Source organism: Talpa europaea (assembly GCF_964194135.1).
Source record: "Talpa europaea genome assembly, chromosome: 9".
Classification (NCBI taxonomy): domain Eukaryota; kingdom Metazoa; phylum Chordata; class Mammalia; order Eulipotyphla; family Talpidae; genus Talpa; species Talpa europaea.
Window position 1 is genome coordinate 113,210,159 of NC_140076.1, and position 20,533 is coordinate 113,230,691.

The 20,533-nt window shown below is 45.7% G+C and overlaps 1 protein-coding gene across 4 annotated transcripts in view; it reads right to left on the reverse strand.

Moving 5' to 3' along the window:
• Positions 1–1,137: 1,137 nt before the first annotated feature.
• Positions 1,138–20,533, reverse strand: part of WARS2 (tryptophanyl tRNA synthetase 2, mitochondrial) — a gene marked incomplete at both ends in the record, with an annotated part of 64,765 nt that continues 45,369 nt past the window's right edge. For 3 of the 4 annotated variants that reach the window (XM_084241626.1, XM_084241625.1, XM_084241624.1), the window contains 3 exons: positions 1,138–1,586; positions 4,005–4,123; positions 17,059–17,144. In XM_084241626.1, the coding sequence (XP_084097752.1) occupies positions 1,138–1,586; positions 4,005–4,123; positions 17,059–17,144 (654 nt within the window). Of the gene's footprint in view, positions 1,587–4,004; positions 4,124–17,058; positions 17,145–20,533 lie in introns of those variants that run through there. The other variant, XM_084241627.1, reaches the window with a different exon arrangement.

The window sequence follows — 20,533 nt, forward strand, 5'->3', positions numbered from 1 at the left end:
AACAATATTTAGAGCCTCCAAATGTTGCCCTCAGGGCTTTGTGCTGACTTTAAGAAAGCACTACTCTTAGGAGTAAAGGTTTTAATTTGGACTTGCCTCTTACTTGCTGAGTGATTTAATTGTGCTTTCCAGTCCTCACCTTCCTCAGGTGAAAAATGGCAATTTTTCTTATTCTTCCCTAGTTCTTCTCCCAGGGGGTGGGTGAGATTAAACTGAGAGACAAACGCCCTTACTTACCAAGAATATAATCCAGGGACTTGGGCTTTTGTACAATAAATAAATCCAATTAAAATAATGCAAATGTCTTAAGAAACCACTATTGTGTATCGCTGAATTAAAAACGAACAAAATAATACTTGCTGGAACAGTGTGTCTGAGGTGGCAAACGAGTTTAGCAGAAACATCATTTCAGGAACAAAATGAACCACAATGACCAATTCATTTTTGTGAGATCTGAACACAAATAGGTCCAGATACCATCTCAAGGACGGAAGTCTAAGAAGTTTAAAAGATTTATTTATTTTTTTTACAAGAACTGGGGTACAGGTCAGAGGCACGGGAGGGTGAGAGGCTTCACCAGAGACAGAGTGGGGAGCAGAACACGCAGATGGACCAAAGACACTGCTGAGGGGAGCAGTGGGTGAGGCAGGAGAGGTCTGCTGTGCCCTGTGGGTATCTCCCTGGCCAGCCAGGAATCAAACTTGCACTGAAGAGACTGCAGGCAGATTCACAGCTGTGCTCAACCCGCTGCATCACTGGGGAGGCCCAGTTTATATACGATGTTTGCAAAAGATTGATATAAAGGGAGCACCTGTGAGACACAAATGATACCCGCACTTGCCAAATCACTGCTCATCTTAATCACATTTGCGTAGATGAATCAAGTCAAGGTGTGTGCCTCAATAAATAAATGGGGGCTCAGATGACTATGCCTAAATAAAAAAATATTTGGGGTGACAGCATTTTATTGATAGTCTCTACGATACTGCTCTCTTTGAGGATTACAAATTGCTCATCAGACGGCGCTCATAACCAGACACAGCAACCTAAATGTGCCCACCGTGGGCAATTCTGCTCGTGGGGAAGGCTGTCTTTATCACAAGATGTAAGACCCTTTTGGGGATTCGTTGAAACTTCCTATAGGAACCCCACCAATTTCATCACCTCCTGGCACACAGGATATGCCAATTCTTTGGCTTTTGCTGACCCGGCTTGCAGAACCTTCTCTAAGTAGTCCTCGTCCATCTTCAGTTTTTCAATTTCGCTCTTAATTGGAGCAAATTTCGTGATCACAGCATCGGCCACGGCCAGCTTGTAGCGCGCGGTGTCCAGGCCCGCGCTGCGACGCACCACCTCCTGCACGGCCAGGCCGCTGACCGCCGCGTGGATGGACACCAGGTTGGACACACCTGCTCGCCGCGCCGGGTCGTAGGTGACCTCCGACGTGCAGTCCGTCACGGCCTTGCGGAATTTCTGCACGATCTCCTCCGGGCTGTCAGTGATCCTGACGGTGGCCAGTTTGTCAGGGTCTGATTTCGACATTTTGGCAGAGGGATCACGGAGGGATTTCACCTTCTTCATGGGTGCTGCTTGCAAGCATCGACAGACACGGGCCAGAGCAAAAACAAACAGTAACAAAACATGGGGAAGGTCAGCGTCTAGGTCTCCTACGTGCCAAGAATATCAGATGATTTTATTATTTTTTCTCTGATTATAGAAATAGCATCTACTCTGAAAGATGCAAGTAACTTACATAAGCGGGAGCATAAAGATGATCTGAATGTCATTCTATTGCTCATTTTTTTTTAAAGATTTATTTATGCAGACAAGAGCTGGAGTTTAGGCCAGAGGTGCAGAGGGGTGAGAGGATTCCCCAGAGACAGAGTGGGGAGCAGAACAGGCAGAGAGACCGAAGTACACTGCTGAGGGGAGCAGCGGGAGAGTCAGAAGAGGTCTGCTGCGCCATGTGGGTAGCTCCCTGGCCGGGGATTGAACTCATGCTGCAGAGGCTGCTGATAGCTTCATAGTGCTGCATCTTAACCTCTTGCGCCACCAAGGAGGCCCCTATTGCTCATCTTTTGTTGAGGATCTTTTCATGCATCTTTTAATGCAGGCACACATCAACATGTATAGCCTTACACCAATAAAATGATGTAAATCATACTGCTTCTGCTGCAGACAGCTTTTTAAAATGCACTGTCTAATTCTTTCCTCTCTGGCTCTTGGCTCTTCACAGTTTCTCACCAGTGAATCACCCCCTGTCCACAACCACTGTCCTGCCCACCCCCAAGCCAATTTTAACACTCTGTGGCAATCTTTCCATCTCTTCACCCACGATTATATAAGTATACACCAACACTCACACCCACCCACATACACACTGGAAAAGTGTTGTTTATTGCTCTGATAGAATCAAGATGTTATTGTAAGTTGTGCTTCATAAACCAGTGCTATTAATAATTGCCTATTTTATGGCTGTTACAGAAGCATACAAAGTTGAAATAGGTAAAATAATAATAGGCCCAAACGTGTAAATATTACTTATTGTTCAAAGAAGTTTGAGTCCAATGCGTGAGGTGTGCTGGATTTTGTTGTGAACTGTTGGAATAAGTTAGAAGTTCATGACTGCCTTACATTTCTTTTTTTTTTTTTTTAAGATTTATTTTATTTATTTATGCATGCAAGAACTAGGGTGTAGACCAGAGGTGCAGGGGGTGAGAGGATTCACGAGAGACAGAGTAGGGAGCAGAACAGGCACATTGACTGAAGTACACTGATGAGGGGAGCAGCAGGCGAGACAGGAGACGTCTGCTGTGCCATGTGGGTAGCTCCCTGGGCGTGGATGCTGCATGTGGCATCCAAACTCATGCTGCAGTGGCTGCCAACAGCATCATAGTACTGAGACTTAACCCCTTGCACCACCAGAAAGGCCCTGCCTTACATTTCTGAAAGGACATGGGGTACAAGGTAGACGCCTTTAAAATGCTGTCAGCTCAGGAAAGACGGACAGAACTTCTGTTCGGTGATCTCTGCCCCCCACATCTTTGTTCACATCACTACCAAAACGTTGATAGAGATTTACGCTTCCTTCCTCTAAAAGATTCCAGACGAGTATCGTTTCACAGCTGCAGCTGTTTCAGATTCAGTCAGAAGATTATAAATTTTATCTCACTTGTGCAATTAAAAAAGCAAAGTGTGAGGACTATCAATACCCTCCTGTTTTACGTAGATGATGCAGTTTTCACTCTTAGGACTTTTGTTTTATTGTGAGCAGGGAAAGAAAAGCAAACTGGTTTTGGCCTCAGAGTGTTCAAGGTGGGCCCAGCTTTGCCACTAACCCCATAAGTGACTTGGACACAATGTCAGTTTGCCAAGACTTAACCCCCTCACCCACAAAGTCGGGAAAGACATCTGCTCCACCAAAGGAGATGTGTTTTTATTTCTGCTTGGTAAATGATATAATCTTTTTTTTTTTAATGTGTACTAGAGCTGGGGTGTAGGTCAGAGGTGCGTGTTTGTGGGGGCGGGAGGGTGAGAGGATCCACCAGAGACAGAGTGGGGAGCAGAACAGGTGGATCTACTGAAATACACTGCTGAGGGGAGCAGCGGGGAGAGGGGAGAGGTCTGCCGCGCCATGTGGGTTGCTCCCTGGTCAGGGATAGAACTTATGCTGCAGTGGCTGCTGATAGCTTCATAGTGTTGAGACTTAACCCCCTGCGCCACCAGGGAGGCCCCAAATGATATAGTCTTTTATAAATAAAAATGATTATCATTAGCTTTCAGTCTGTCCCATGCTTTGGAATTTTTTCAGCTATTTTACTCAATAATCCAACAAGCTCTCCTAGTCCTACATTAGTGAAAAAGATGGGATTCCAGTTGCAAATCCCAAAACCTGTCTATAAGAATGCCATGTTTAATCCCAACAAAGTTCCAAGCCGTGGCCCACCATCCAATCCTCTCTTCAAAACACGCCCTGGCTCAGCGCCCCCAGGCCTGATACTTACTGAGCAGGGACGTGGGCACTGGGAAGAAGTCCCCGTACTTCTTGTTAAACCCTCGTGCCAGGTCCTGAACTAGCTCCATGTGCTGGACTTGGTCCTCCCCGACAGGAACGTGTGTGGACCTTTAATAAAAGACAGAAAAACTCAGCACGACTCCCACTTAGGCTGCAAGGACATTGCAAGCAGCTGCAGTCCCTGTGCCTACCTCGCTGCTGGTGTCCAACAAATGTTCTCCAGCTACAGAGGGAAGGTGGAGACCCGGGTTTTTCTCTGTGTATCAGACAAATGCCAAAGAGACGTTTGTCTCCCCTGGTTCTGCTTCTCTGTAGCAGAAGAACACAGCCATCAACACCAGCGGGGCCGACAGCGGGGAACGGGACCCTGAACAGCATGTGCTGGATGCATAATTGCATTTTAAAACCTCCTTGGGTTCTCTGGCCCAGTCAGCTCCTATTAGCCATGCCCAGATGCCTTTTACTTCAGAGCTGGTGCTCACACTTGAAAGAGACCTCGCCCCACTCCTGCAATCAGAGATGGCAGAAAGCTCTTCAGGAAAGAGTCTTTCCTGCCTGTCGTATACAGAAAAGACTCAAGATCTGTTGGGAACATGTGCCTTCATCTTCAAGGAGATTGCAGTCACAGGGCGATAGATAAGATGCAGGCAACTGAAAATAAATGAGTAAAATCTATTAGAGTGTCGAGGGACCTCAAAAACAATGTTCAAAGAAAATAGCAAGTTGCAGAAGACACTGCCATTTGTGTAAATCCTAAAAGTACATATAAAACTACTAAATTTTGTTTATAGGTTTATAGGTAAGAATAAAACTAAGCTCCTTCACAAATTCATGATTGTAGCAGCCTTGGGAGAACAAAGGAATAGAATGGTCTGGGGCATGGAACAAAAGAGACCTGAATTTTTGCAGTGATTGTTTATTAAAAAATGAAGATGTGAAATAAAAACTTGCCAGGAAATAAGGACTTTTCTTACAACTATTTTAATCCCACATGGAAAGCAGTGTTTATACCGACGTGTTATGGGAGAGGAGAGAGGTGACTTTAGGTCTGGTTGGCTGGGAGCTTATCTTTGATAATAAACTTAAAGTGTGTATTTCTTGATCAAGGAAGTTTAATGTTTTCCCTGTGAAGACAGGAGCTTAAAAGTGAACCTGAATATTTAAATGATAATTGTACATTTTGAGTGGTAAAGTATCAGCTCTTCAAAACAGCCAGAGAAGAGGAAAACTATGGTACCTTGTTATAGAGGGAACTAACTGCCTCACTGGGTGATTAATGAGTGGCTCTTGAAAACTGGGAGAGATCTTACTATTTTCCTCATGAATTACAGGCTCCTGGTCCACTTAACGTAGTATCAAGAGCATGGGGAAGAGAAAGAAGTTTTGACCAGCATTAAGATTAGCTACTTGAATACAGTAAAATACTTGAGCATATTCTGAAAAATCCCTCATCATTTGTGATCATTCTTTTTTGCAAGTTGCTCTCCAGTTTTTGTTGTCTCAACGCTGCACGTTTTCACATCCCTGCAACATGATGTGCTCACCATCTCTCATGTTAACAGAACAGGCATTTCCATGTTCCTATGTGGTCTTCATTAATAGGCTTTTAATTAGATGCAGAGGAATGTTCCCATCCCAGAGTTACAAAACCATCGGGAACTTGTGCTATTTTGAAGCAGATTCTTTTGAATATTTATATAGGGGGAAATTTTGATTTGAGTGAAAAAAATGGTCTATTACAAAAACCCAAACTCCTCTGGAGACAAATCTGGTGAATGAATGTTCAATACTTACTGGTCAAAACCAAAGGCAGCCAGTTAGTGAAACTCATATTTGTTTGTATTATAAAATAATTCTGAATATATTTCATAAAGAACTGATAAATGTTTTGAATATTAGAATAAGTCAGAGCTTTCAAAACAACTCTTGGATATTCCTTTTACATGGAAGCTGTGCATTTTATTTACCAGAAAATTCTAGAATGTTAGTAGTGTTTTCACATCCTCATATATTTACATAGTTGCCATATGTGTATGTGTGTGTGTGGTGTGTATTTATATGCATATAGTGCATGTGTGTATATGCCATATGCATAGCACACATGTGTGGCATGTTCATGTGTGCAAGTGTGTGGTATATGCATGGGTGTGCATGTGTGGTGTGTGTGTCTGTGTGTCTGTGTGTGGTGTGTGTGGTGGTGGGGTGTTTGAGAGATAGAGTACAGCTCTTCCTTTACAGCATAGGTTTTGGGTTGCCAGCTTCAACCCCAATTCTGCCACCCTTGTTTTGTGTGCTTTTGGGTAAATCATAGAATTTCTAGCACAGGCATCTTCCTTACTATAAAACAGGAGTAATAATATTTACCTCAAAGTCTTGTGATGGAGATTAAATGAGACAATACATGTAAAGCACTTAGCACAATGCCTGAAATTTGATAAGCCTTCAAATAACAGTGATGCAGGGAACAGAATTCGAGAATGGAATATTGTATTTCAGAACTCCCTACACAACCAGGGGTTCATTTATTACCTGATTCTCATTCCAGCTTCTCTCTAGATTGGCCAAAAATAGGGACATTTATAAGGGAAAAGTCCAGCATCGTCATGTAGGTTTAACAAAGTGGATAATCAAGACCCAGTGGAATATTTACACATTTGTATGTAAATTTTCATGGGGGAATGAAAACAACATAGAATTGACAGAAAGCAACATGTGCAGAACTCAGAAGCATGAGAAATGAATGACTGTGGGCAACCTGGACCTCTGACATTCCCAGGAAGACGTGGGTCCCTCCCTAGGGGACAGGAGCGTGGAGACAAAGGGGCTGATACAGAAAATAAAAACAAATAAGGAAGCAAATGCAGCTGAGCGTGTACACTGAAGGACTCCAACACCAAGAGGTGCCCCAAACACTACCCAGAGAAAATTTCGAATTACAGCGTTAAAGAAAAAAAAACCCAGCTGCCAAGAAATTAAAAAAAAATATATGAGAAGACTCATGTTGATAATAAACAATGGCACAATGTTTACAGGGTGGAGGGAAAAGGTGTTAAGAACTTCACCAAGCTTTAGTGTGTGAGATGTAATAATTATCAAGAAGATAATAAAGTAAGTCCCAGCTGCTGAACAATTCCCACACCTTTCCCTGAGTGTGTTTTATGTATTCTTGTTGTGCTTAATACCACTTCACAGATGAGGCAGGTCTGTCATTTATAAAGACTGAGTGCTAGTTCCTGGGTGATAAGGTTGGGGGTAACTATGGGGACTAGAATGATGCAAGAAAAAAAATTAATTAATATAATAAGAAAAATTTTTTAACAACTGAGTGGAAACACTAAAAAATGTAAAATAAATTTTGGTTACTTTTGGAAATAGGTGGAAGACAATGCATCTAAAATCAAGCCAAGGGGTTAAGCACTGCACTATGAAGCAATCCGCAGCCTCTGCAGCACGAGTTCAATCCCTGGCCAGCCAGGGAGAAACCCATATGGCAAGGCAGACCTCTCCTGTCACCCCGCTGCTCCCCTCAGCAGTGTACTTCAGTCAGTCTGCCTGTTCTGCTCCCTGCTCTGTCTCTGGTGAATCCTCTCACACCCCACCCCCCGCATCGCTGGCCTGTATCCCAGCTCTTGTATGCATAAATTAATAAATCTTTAAAAAAATAAAAAATGAAATAAAATCAAGCCTTAACAACAATCTTGGAAAATCCTAGGGTAAGTAACAAAATCAAAAGGGCGTGAGTACAAGCTGAGTGCCCACATGATAACAGCCACATGATAACGTTCTTAACTTGGAACGATTAACACAAAGTTCCCAAGAATACTTTTGAAAAGCAAGAGACTGACAGGCAAATGGACAACGGCCAGAGAACAGATGATGAAAAACTCTGACCCAAAATTTCTGGGGCAAGCGGTCCAGAAAGTCAAACCGCAGCTTTTGCAACAACTGGCCCAGAATGACCCAGCCTTGTTCAAGGAGGTCGTACAGCCCTTGCTCTGTCCAACTCAGGGCCAGCCAGAGTCAAGCTCTCCCAACAATCACAGAAGACACCCCACTTCCGGTGAGCTGCCTGCCACTTCGCCATGGCAACAAGCTCAAAACTTTCCTATTTCCTTGTCAGACTTCTGCAGGCCTCGGCCTGCCTTTAAGTCTCCGCCAAGCACAAGTGATAGTGGCAACCCCCTTGCTGTAGCACCTCTTAAATATGGTCTCGGTTCTCAGTTGGGTGGTCTTTATTGAAAGATAATCAGTACTAGAATTAAAAACAGACAATATTCCAAATCATTAGAATGGACAAAAGCAAAGAAAACACAGTTTAAATATAAGAGACAGAAATAAGGAATCCTATAAAACAGAAAACATTTCACATTGTGGAAAAATATGAGACAAAAAAAAAAAAAAAACAAGATGCAACTTTGCTAGGAAAATACATTTCTACATTTAACATGTGTTCACATAAAGGAGAGGACACAGTGCTTAGGGTGGGGATGCTCGGGCCGGGTAGTTCTAGGCCATTCATTTACCAGTTGGGTATTCCTGGGCAAGTGCTTTACCTTCCTAAGTCTATCCTTTTTCTTTTTTAAAGATTTATTTATTTATGCATACAAGAGCTGGGGTACAGGCCAGAGGTGTGTGTGTGGGGGTGACAGGATTCACCAGAGACAGAGTGGGGAACAGAACAGGCAGACTGACTGCAGTACACTGCTGAGGGGAGCAGCGGGCGAGTTAGGAGAGGTCTGCTGTGCCAGGTGGGTTGCTCCCTGACCGGCCGGGGATTGAACTCATGCTGCAGTGGCTGCGGTTAGTTTCATAGGTTGCATCTTAACCCCTTGTGCCACCAGAGAGGCCCAAGTCTATCTTTTTCATTTTAAAAACCAACTGGTAACAATTCCAATGCATGGGGTTCTTCTTTGCAAAATAATGCAAGCAAAGCTCACAGTCTACTACAGAGCATGCAAAAAGAAATACTAGTGGAATCATAGACAGTGTTGTGAACCAATATTACCTCAATTAAAAAAGATGCAATTCAAAAAACAACAAAGAACTAGTTTGAAGGAAATGCACCAATCTACTGTATTAATAAGAACAGAAATAGGGGCCTCCCTGGTGGCACAGCGGTTGAGCGCTGGGTTGCGAAGCTGCCTGCAGCCTCTGCAGCGCCGGTTCAATCCCCGGCAGCACCGGTTCGATCCCCGGCAGCACCGGTTCGATCCCCGGCTGCTCCCCGGCCACCGGAGGAGGGTCCCACATGGCGCGCAGACCTCTCCTGCCGCCCGCTGCTCCCCTCAGCAGTGTCCTTCGGTCCTTCTGCCTTCTCTGCTCCCCGCTCTGGCTCTGGTGAATTCTCTCACCTCCCGCGCTTCTGACTGTGCCCAGTGCTTGTATAAATAAATAAATCTTAAAAAAAAAAAAAGAACAGAAATAGCAGTGCTTTTTAATTTTTTCCTATTGACCATCAGAAAGAACATTTAAATTAATAGTTCAAGACATGAACCAATGAGGAACCCATTCGCCCTATTCGCCCCTATAAGAACAGAAAAGAAAATCACGTATCCTAGATAGTTTACAATTCAAAGGGCTAAGGCAGGGGCTGGACGCAGACTGTCCCTCAGTCCTCCGAGAGAATGCTCCTTCGCTCCCACATGCTGGTCCTTTATTTCAGATGAAGCTCACATGCCACCCTTCTCAGAGGAGCCGTCCCTAAGCTGGCTTCCCCCTCCTTTTTCACAGTATCCCATTGATTTCCTTTCTAGTACTAACCCCATACTAATGATTTTACTTCATTCATGTGTTTATTTAATTGAATACTGCATCATCTCCTGCTAGAAAATAAGCAGGAGACTCTGAGAATTTATCTGTATTCCTTTTCAATATATTTCCAACACCTGGTAGATTCACCTGGTCTGCAGGAGGAACTCAAAAAATATTCATTGGATAAATAAATGATCTTGAGAGGAAGTCACTTAAGTCAGTCTCAGGGAGCACTTGGCAGGAAGTCACTGTAAGCATTTTCTTATACTAAGAAAAAAACAGGTGAAATCAGTGCGTGGTCAGTATGGAAGGTGACAGCCTGGACCCTGCAGGCGGCCACCTGCGTGAGTCACGGCCCTGCCAGCCTCTCGGCCAGCTGCCAGAGCCAAGGCTCTTACTTCCTCTAAATTCCCATTTCCTCTGTAATGGGGGTCACGATGGTGTCACCTCAGACGGTTGATTCAGGGATTAAACACGATAACCACGCACAGTATTTGGTGGTCAGAGCACAATGAACACTAATTGTTGGCATGGATTCATTGAAACTGGACATGAAGGCCAAGAGGGCCAAAGACGCCGCCAGGGAACCTGGTGGGAGGTGCATGGTGACTTCTCGATGGGCTGGTCCACACCACACCCCCAAATCAGCGTGGAATCCCAGAGATGGTCACAGACCGGGCAGCAATCCCGATCGGGGCAGAAGACACCCTACCTGCTGACGTAATCCCCAAATACACGCGGCTCGGTAGAGGGATTTGAGAGTTCTTGATTCAACTCAAGGAAAACAGGGCCTGGATGCTGAATGGAAAGACAAAAGCAGGGCCCCTGACAATGGACCTGTTCTAAGGTCAGCAGCGGAGTTGAGGGCAGCCCAGCACTGACCGTGAGAGCTGGCTCCTTGGCTTTTCCACAGCCTGGAGCAGAAAGTCACGGGCGCGATGAGTTGTCAAAGCACAAGTGTTCCTCCTGGCCTTCCCCCAGCGCCCCAAACCCCGGCGCAGGCCGAGCTGGCGTGCACACACCCGGCTTTGACTGGACTCGGCTATTCCTGCCCTGTAATTACAGTGAGGCTGACATACAGAGGTCACCTCGACTCCCCCACCTCACATGAGCCATCGGGGCAGGTTAAAAGCAATTACAGTAGCCCATAGGAAATGACAATGGACTGCAACTAACACAGAGAAAACAATTACCATAATCAATACACTTTAAGCACATCAGAATGAATATTTCCACATGTCAAAATGGTTCCAGATTCACAAAGCAACCAAGCTAAACAGAAAACACATTTAGTTTTCATAATGACTCGGCATGTGTCTGTGCCTTATGTGGGCCCTCGCCTCTTTTCTTATCCTTCTGTGAGCTTTTGCCTTTTAAAGAAGGGATTAAAAAAAAAATTTAATTTTTTTCACCTGGTCCTACTGCCCTTTCATCTGATTTTAGTTTGTTTGTTTCGAGTCTCCCCTCCCTCGGCTCCCGCTGCTCCGTCACCTCCTATAATTTATCTTGGCCCTCCCTTCTCATCCGCTGCGTTTACACTTTACATTAATTCAGCCTGTCTTTGATTCGGCTCCTTACGGGCCTTATTCTCTTCACATTGCCAGCCCCACTCCTCATAGCCTCCTTCACTTCAAATAATTTAGTGCCGTTCTTTTAAAATTTATACCCTACATAACGACATCCACATTAATGCCTTTTCTCTCTCCCCACTTTCTTTTTTTTTTTTCTTTTTAATTTTCTGTCCCCTGTCTGTGCTTCCTTAGACACAACATAAAACAAAAGTCTTTCATAATTTTGATTGTTATAACTTCTGTCACATAATAATGTGTCTGATCGTCTCCTTTGGTGACTAAAACCATTTTTCTTTTGCTTCATTCCTTATTGCATCTACTTTTACTCGGGATCCACCCCACCCTTCTGGCAGAATCCGTGTCCAGATGAATAACCGTTGCCTACATATATCTGCTTATGGATTTGATCCCCGACCCGGGTCACCCCCCCCCCCCATTTCTTTGGCTGTGTTCGTGAGTTGTCAGCGCTGTTGCCTTAACCAGCCCGGCTGGGCCAGAGTTTGGTGCTGTTTTTCTTTTCATAAAGGATTAATTCCTGTCACTGGCTGTTTGCTGGGTATTCTAGAATTATTCTCTAATTTTTTTTTAAGATTTATTTATTTTTATACAAGAACTGGGGTACAGGCCAGAGGTGTGGGGGTGAGAAGATTCATCAGAGACAGAGCAGAGAGCAAAACAGGCAGACTGATGAAATACACTGCTGAGGGGAGCAGCGGGTAAGATAGGAGAGGTCTGCCGTGCCATGTAGGTATCTTCATGGCTGGCGGGGATGGAACCAGCACTGCAGAGGCTGCAGACAGCTTCACAATGCTGCGCTCAACCGCCTGAGCCACCAGGGAGGCCCCATAATTCTCTAATTTAATGATTACTTGTTGAAGACCTGTGATGTGCACGACCTGGGCTGCACTGTGAGAGATGCACTGAGGCCAACTCTCCAGGGGCGTGGAGGCTCCAGGAGGACAGAGAACAAGGATTGACTTACAAGCCTTCTGGTGAGTCCTACGGGACTCCCATCGCCGAGATGGCAGCACCATCAAGCTGTCCGTCAGGAAGTGGGGGCACCTCTGATCTCCTTCTCATGCACATCCCTCCACTATGAAGCCCTCTCCATTTTAAGCTTGAGAGTATAATGAAATAGCAGGAATTTAAAGAGACACAATCCTAACAAATAGCAAGTATTCATAACTTATTTGACATCTATATTATTTTTCTGAATATCTAATTTCAAATAGCTGGCTCTGTATAAGTAAATATTTCTCTCAGACAGACAGACAGACAGACATGTTCTTCCCAACTGGACCCTGCTGTATTTCCAGATAAAATGGACAAAGAAGAAGCCTTCACCATTCAAGTGTAGATAGTCAGGCTAGGCCAGTGCAACCCCAGCTCACCAAACTCCAAAATACACACACACACACACACACACACACTCACACACCCTCCTCAAATCTTTTAAATTGGCAACTTGTCTTCACCTTCGCTGTCAGCATCTTGGTTCAAGCAGTGAAATAACCTTTTAATAAAGCATCCCACTGCTGCTGTCCTCTAGATTGTTCTCTGTACTTAGATCAGTTCTCTAGAACATTTCACTCTGTCTGTAAAATGCACGAGAAGCTTCCCTCTGCTTAGGGGAGGGGGCCGGGCTGCCTGCTGCATCGCAGCATCATCCTCTCCCTTCTCTGCTACTTCTTGATTCTCGGGAGCTGGCAGCCTGGAGGTTCCTTTGCCAGACTACCTTCTAGTGGGTTCCACCTAGTGCAGGAACTCTCCTGGTGGCTCGAAAGTGAAGGAGAAAGAGACGAAGTCACTGCTCAGTCCACTGTGGGTGAGTGTGTAGGTACCAGCTGCTGCGGGAATGAGGCTTGGCCAGCAGCTTCCAGATGCCGTAAAAATCAGGGCAGCCTGGCCTCACGCAGAAGGATGCAGCCCGGGAATTGGAAGTCTCTGAAGCGGTGGCAGGAACTGGACGTCTCCCTGGCGCTCAGAGGAGTAGCCGGACCCCCAGACACCTCGGTGACTCAGTTCCCTGGAACCGCGGAGCCTGAAGTCTCCGACCAGTCATTGCACTCTCTGTCCTCAGTGTTTTAGTTTCCACGAGGCCTGTTTCTCCATGTTCACATGTCACTGCAGCTTTTGCTTCCATATCTTCTTACCCTGGTCCCATATGTGTCTGTCCAAACTCTTGAGAAAGAATCTCCCAGGGGATCACGCTCAGCGCCCTAAGTAGACGTAGTGACACTCCCCTGAAGTGCAGTTGCTTTATCTGCAGTAGGGATAACGCCATCGCCGGGCTGGCAGAGCTGTGAGAACTGGAGCAGTTAACATGCGTGTTGGTAGCTCGGTGGCTGGCAAGTAACGCCCAACGCACGGTGCTCCTTCCGTCTCCCTCCCCCAAGTCAGCATAGTGTATTTTTCTGGGTCTGTGGCATTATAGGTACTTAACAAGGATTTGCTGTATATTAATAAAATTGTGTGTGTGTGCATGTGTGTGTGTGTGTATTTTGGAGTTTGGTGAGCTGGGGTTGTACTGGCTAGTCTGACTGTCTACACATGCATGGTGAAGGCCTCTTCTATGTCCATTTTATCTGGAAAAACTGCAGGGTCCAGTTGGGAAGAACACATCTGTCTGTCTGTCTGTCTGTCTATCTGAGAGAAATATTTACTAATATAGGGCTAGCTATTTGAAATTATATATTCAGAAAATAATATAGATGTCAAATAAGTTATGAATACTTGCTGTTTGTTAGTATGGTGTCTCTTTAATTTTCTGCTATTTCATTACACTCTCAAGCTTAAGATGGTCTCAGCAACCCTTCGTGGTTCCCTTACCAAGTTCAGCCAAAACAACTTCATTTACCTTTCATACATTTATCTGAAAGGCTCCTTTTCCAGTCCTTTCGCTCATGTCTGTTCTCCAGCCGCTGCCTCCGTGCCACTCATCCTAATGCTGATTTTGACAAAAGAAATGCCACATCTATACTTGACCTGCATCAACATTTTATGAAGCGATCACATATAGATTTGCTGGTGGGAGAAAACACCAATGTTTTCTCCATCCTTCAGTCTCTCTACCCATCTGTCTATTTGTAATGTAAATATGCATGGACGTTCTGGCTACAACTGTTTCCAAAATCCAGAAATAGCTGAAACATAAGCAACCAGAAACAGTCAAGTGCTTGAGCTATGTTCTAGGGAAAACAGTGGTTTGGGCTAAAAACCAGACCCACGTTTGCATCCTCTGCTCCTTATTATCAAGCAATTAGGACTTTCTAAACCTGGGAGGAAGCATAAACAGACAGATGAGAAACGTAGGGTAGCAGAATAAATGCTGCAGTAAACCAGAGCCGACTTTATTGCACTTGTCTGCACGCTTTATAGTGGTGCAAGGACCCCTGTAGCAGGAAATGTGGGCTGTTCCATGTAGCATGGCGATGGTGCTTGGGGGACAGCCTGAGGGAAGTTGGGGGGAAAGAGGAGCCCAAAGAAACAGGGCTTCTGGGCTGGGGAATATGCGGTGGCCACAGGCAGGTCAGCCTGAGATAGGACAGACTGGACACAGGAAACGCAGAGCTGTTTCAGACTTTCTCTTTTTAAAAAAAAAAAAAAAAAAGATTTTATTTTTATTTATACAAGAACTGGGGTACAGGCCAGAAGCATGAGAGGATTCACCAGAGACAGAGCAGGGAGCAGAACAGGCTAACGGACCAAAGACACTGCTGGGGGAGCAGCGGGCGAGACAGGAGAGGTCTGCCGCACCATGTGGGTATCTCCCTGGCTGGCTGGGAATCAAACCCGCACTGCAGAGGCTGTGGACAGCTTCAGAGCGCTGCGCTCAACCTGCTGCCCCACTGGGGAGGCCCTGATTCAGACTTTCATTAGCTATGTGCTGGGGACTTCCCTGGACAAGTAGAGTCACTTAGTGTGTATGAAGCGATCAGGAGCCCAGAATTCAAGTTAATACAACAAACAGACACGTAGTCCCTACAGAGACGTTTGATCAGAAATAGACACGGCCTCACATACTGCTGGGCGTTCCTCACCGCAAAGCTAAGCAGCTACCCCTCTGCTTGTCTCCATCAGTACTGCCCAAGGCACATGAACTGTCATCTCTGTGACAGGATCAGAATTACAGGTAAAGTGTTCTAGTTCCGTGAAGAACGAAAATGTTTCACGGGGCCAAGGCTTTAGGGGGAAGGGGTGGGGAAAAGCTAATGGAATTTCTCTTTTTCCTCAGACACTTTCAAAGTAGCAAGGCTTGCCTACCAGTGCGTGCTGATCTAAAAAATGAAAGGAGGGGCGGGGGGTGGTGATGAGGGATAGCGGGGTCACATGGGAGAGGGACTGGGTCGGCAGCCCTGGCCAGCAGTATACACAGTGCAGGTGATGGTTGTCTACACCCGCTGGTTGTGTATTTTTCAGACCTGTCAGTAGCAGCAGCAGGTAATCGGATAAATTACAGATCCAGGAAAAGTGAAGACACTTTACATCACATTGAAAAATTGACACTCAGGGCCTCCCCGGTGGCGCAGCGGTTGAGCGCTGGGTTGCGAAGCTGCCCGCAGCCTCTGCTGCACCGGTTCGATCCCCGGCTGCTCCCCGGCCACCAGAGGAGGGTCCCACATGGCGCGCAGACCTCTCCTGCCGCCCGCTGCTCCCCTCAGCAGTGTACTTGTCAGTCTGCCTGTTCTGTTCCCTGCTCTGGCTCTGGTGAATTCTCTCACCCTCCCGCGCTTCTGACTGTACCCAGTGCTTGTATAAATAAATAAATAAATAAATAAATCTTTAAAAAGAAAAATTGAAGCTCAACCCTCAGGTCCAATAGAGTCGCCATTAGTCACAGCTCTTTAAATTTATCCCTTCCTTTCTTTTCTTTTCTTTTCTTTTCTTTTTCTTTTTATTTCTTTTTCTTTTTTTATTTATAAACAATATTTGTTTCCACCACCCCCTCAGGTGGAGTCCCCATAGAGTTTCCTTCCCCAATGCCCCCGTGCACCATCACCTCAGTCCCCTGTGTGTCTCCCTCCCTCCCTCTGATCCCTCTCCCGCCTCCTCCCCTGCAGGATGTCTCTGGTTTATAATTATCTCACAGCTCTTTATATTTAAATGAACTAAAATGGAATAAAACGGAAAATTCCGATCCTCTGTCAACATGTCAAGTGCTCAACAGCCGTGTGCAGCCAGTGGGGCGAGGCCGTAGAGGGCGTTTCCGTCACCACAGCGAGCCCTGTTGAGCAGGACTGCTCTGGCGTGTGGACATACAAGGAATCAACACTTACAACTCCTGAGTTTTCATGATGCCAGAGACGTACGTATTACAAGGGCGTTAAGAGCACAGACGCCAACCAAGCTTTCTAGACTCAAATTCTGGGTCCAAGTCTTGCTAAGTTACATAACCTTGAACAAGTCACCACCCACTCTGTGTTCCACAACGGTAAAATGAGGATGACAATAGTGTAAATTTTATACGGTGGTGAGGATTAAATGGGTTAATGCAGGGAAAACACTAACTGGTTCCAACACAGCCCAGGCTACTCAAGTTGTTAACTCTTAATATTTTTCGTTTTACATTGAAACGGATTTCTATAATTTAGTACTGGGGGGCAGAGGCACAGGACCCATGTGCGTTCCCTCTTGCCCATGAACCAAATCTTACTGAGGTAGGTGAAACAGTCTCGTGCCAGCATGCGTACGTGTGAGACCAGGGCGAACTGTGCAGCTTACTTGTATAGTAGAATGTCAGCGGCCTGGAGAACGGGGTACATGAGCAGGCCCACGGTTCCATCCTGCTTCTGCTTGGCAGTCTTTGCCTGTAGGGGAGCAAGCAATAGGGGAGAGAAATGCAACATGAACCCCCTTATATTGCTAAATGAAGAGACCGTAAAGGCTAGCCACGGCTGATCTGAAGCCACCTGTAACAACATATGTGTCTCCTGGCTGGCTTGTCTTCACGCTCCAGGCTTAGGCAAGAATAAGGTGACTCCATCCCACCACTGCCCTTTAAAGTCCTCTGCACTACTACTAGTTCTTATTCATTCAGTTAAAGTGAAAGTATAAATTTTTTTTTAGGTTTCAAATCAGAAAAATTTTAGATTTCTAGGGCCTCCCTAGTGGCCTAGGGGTTAAGGCTCAGTGTTTACACCCCAACAGCCAGCCATGATGGCCTGAAATTTCGATCCCTGGCCAGGGAGCTGACCCACATGGCGCAGCAGACCTCTCCTGACTCGCCTGCTGCTCCCCTCAGCGTGTATTTTAGTGCATCTGCCTGTTCTGTTCCCCACTCAGTCTCTGGAGAATCCTCTCATGCCCACCTCCACTCCTGTACCTCTGGCCTACACCCCAGTTCTTCTATGCAAAATAAATTAATAAAATCTTTTTTTTTTTTTTTAAGAAGAGGGCCTCCCTGGTGGCACAGGCAGTTGAACACAGTGCTGTGAAGCTGTCCGCAGCCTCTGCAGTGCCAGTTCTATAACAGGGTGGTCCCCAGGAAAGGGGGAGGTTTCAGGTTCCCTGCCACATCCAAATGCAGGGGGGAGCTGATTAGGGAGAGAAGAAGCTGCAGAGGAGACTGAGAAGAAAGGAAGCAGGGTGGAGCCAGAAGGAGACCTGGAGGAGGCGCATGGAGCCGAGAGACACGTGAAGAAACTGCACTTGCCTTTTGGTCGTGGACTGGGTGACAGAGATGTGGGTGAGACCCGTGGGGAGGTGACAATGGCAGCTTTTATCTTGATGTTGATTTTGCTTTTTTCCTTCCAGACTTGTCTGGTTGTTTCTGACCCTTTTCTAGTGGGGACACTGGAAGGTGCTTTAGACTTGGGGCAGCTTTGGGGACTTGCTCTGGGCCAATCCTGCTTGGGTGGACTTTTACCCACGAGGGGACGGGTCACTTTGGGTGCTTGATTTAGAAACTAGATTCTTTGCCTTTCTGTATTGTTTCCTAATTGTATTAAAGTTCCTTCCCATTAAAGTCTCATATGTTTTGTGTTGATGCGGTGGATGGCAGAACCTATTTAAGAGCAGGCAGGTTTGCGGGGTTTGGGCTGCCCCTCTCCCTGGCCCTGTAACAGTTTGATCCCCACTGGTTGCGAGAAACCCACATGGTGAGGCATACCTCTCCTGTTTCGCCCGCTGCTCCCCTCAGCAGTGTATTTCGTCAGTCTGCCTGTTCTGTTCCCCACTCTGTCTCTGGTGAATCTGTCACCCTTCCACACATCTGGCCTATATCCCAGTTCTTGTATAAATAAATAAAAATTTAAAAAAGAAAGAAAATTTCTAGATTTCACAGGCAAGGTCAGAAAAAAATAAATGTCTATAATATTACTATTAGTCAACATCAAATGCCCTTTCTTCATTATACAGATGAAAAAGTCTTCCTAATGGGGAAACTGGTGGGAACAGCAGAGGTGGTGGCAGAAGTATTTGGTAACTGGCTATACACTACAAGGGTGCACCCCCTGAATGCAAGCCCTCGTGGCACCAGCGCTCCTGCTGCAGTTACACATTGCTGCCAGGCAATCTGGCTGTCTGCACAGAACCACTAAATAGCAGGACACGTTGTGTACCGTTGACTGGTAACTGCTTCCAAGGTCTAGGTGCATCATTGTAAAATGACAAACTGCTATTTGGTGTGTTGTTGTATCTAAGTACTTAATGAATGAATGAATGAATCACTTCCCTGAAGTCCAGTTGCTTCTGAATGAACTCAACAGCTGAATTTATAAATTTGCCTGCTTCCAGGAAGAAGCTCTTGAGCTCACAACTTGGGGTCCCCCGCTAACATGCAGATACACCCCTGGAGGCTGGGCCTGAAATGCAGGGGCTTCTCTCTAACCCTCTGAATGTCAAAGCTTCATCATTTAGTAACAATCCTAACTTTCTGGCTATTTCAAGTAGTTTCTGGCTGATGGCGACAAAGAACTGCTATAGGCCATTAAATGATTTGCACATACGATGCCCTCAGTACATTTTCTCATTACACGTCCATGGATGAAGGCCAGTTCGTAATGATCACTGGGCAAAGATAATGAGGGTTTAATTTGGAAATGAGCAAATGGGAAAAGAACCCGATTTTTAAAAATTCCTATGACATCAGAGAATATTTACAGTCATTTTATATAAGAAGACTGGAGGAAGGGGGACTATGTGAAGAGCATGGAGAGTTATCGACTGTCTCCGCGTCATCTTGATAACCCCCCAACAACCCTGACCTCAGCTGCTCTGAACAAGCTTGCCCAGCCCTGCTCTCCCTCTCCTTGTCCCAATCAAAACCAAGCTAGGTGCTCCTCAACCCTCACAGCACGGGAACCCTCCTCTACATGGACTTTTGACATTTACAGATTGCTCTTTTGGTCTCTTCCTAAATACACTACAGGCTTCAAGCAGGGGCTAAGCTGCACCCCCGGCCTCAGCATCATGTGAGGCTTGCACAAATGCATCTCAAGCGCCTGTGGCTACTCAAGGGATGAAGGGCTGGCGGCAGAAGGCAGTAGCACCCTCGAGGGCAGGCCACTGCTGGAAACCCTTGCTTTTCCCGCAGGTAAGAAATCAGGCAGCACATGATCGGCGCATGCACAGGTCATGCGCTTGGGCTTTGGGTCCTCGGTCACTATTTTCAAGTGGGGGCACGTCCCATGAAGTTAGGATGCTCTGCTTATAGAAAGGACTTCAGCATTCAACACAGAGTATTACAACAGCATGGGAAAATCTCGTCTACTACCAAAAAATGCAGAAAACATTATAAAATTTTGTTTCGCATTCTGGTGGGTGATGGATCTGTCCTCCTTAGTTCCCCTCCTGGCACTACACTGTAAGGCTCTGTCTGTTTTCCCTCCTGCGAGTGTGAAGGATTCTGCGAACCAGCTTTTGAGGAAACCAACAGCCCTGAAAATAGGCTGGAAAGAAGCTAGAAACTGGAATTAGTGATGAGGTGGTCGGGGGCTACCAACCCACCCTCGGGTTATCCAATTGCAAAACTAAATGCAAGTAAAGTACTCTCAATTACCCAATTTATCTTGCTCAGTTGAAGGTCTTAGGAAAAGTATAGCCTTGGTTCTCCTGTGGGTTTGAACTGTTGCCTGAACTCATATTGTTTAAATGTTAAATAAAAAACATTGTCTCTTTTCTCCACTTGACGAAAACATTCCAGGAATCCAGAGGCTGTGATTGTTAATTATAATGTGGTAGCTGCTAAGTCATCACT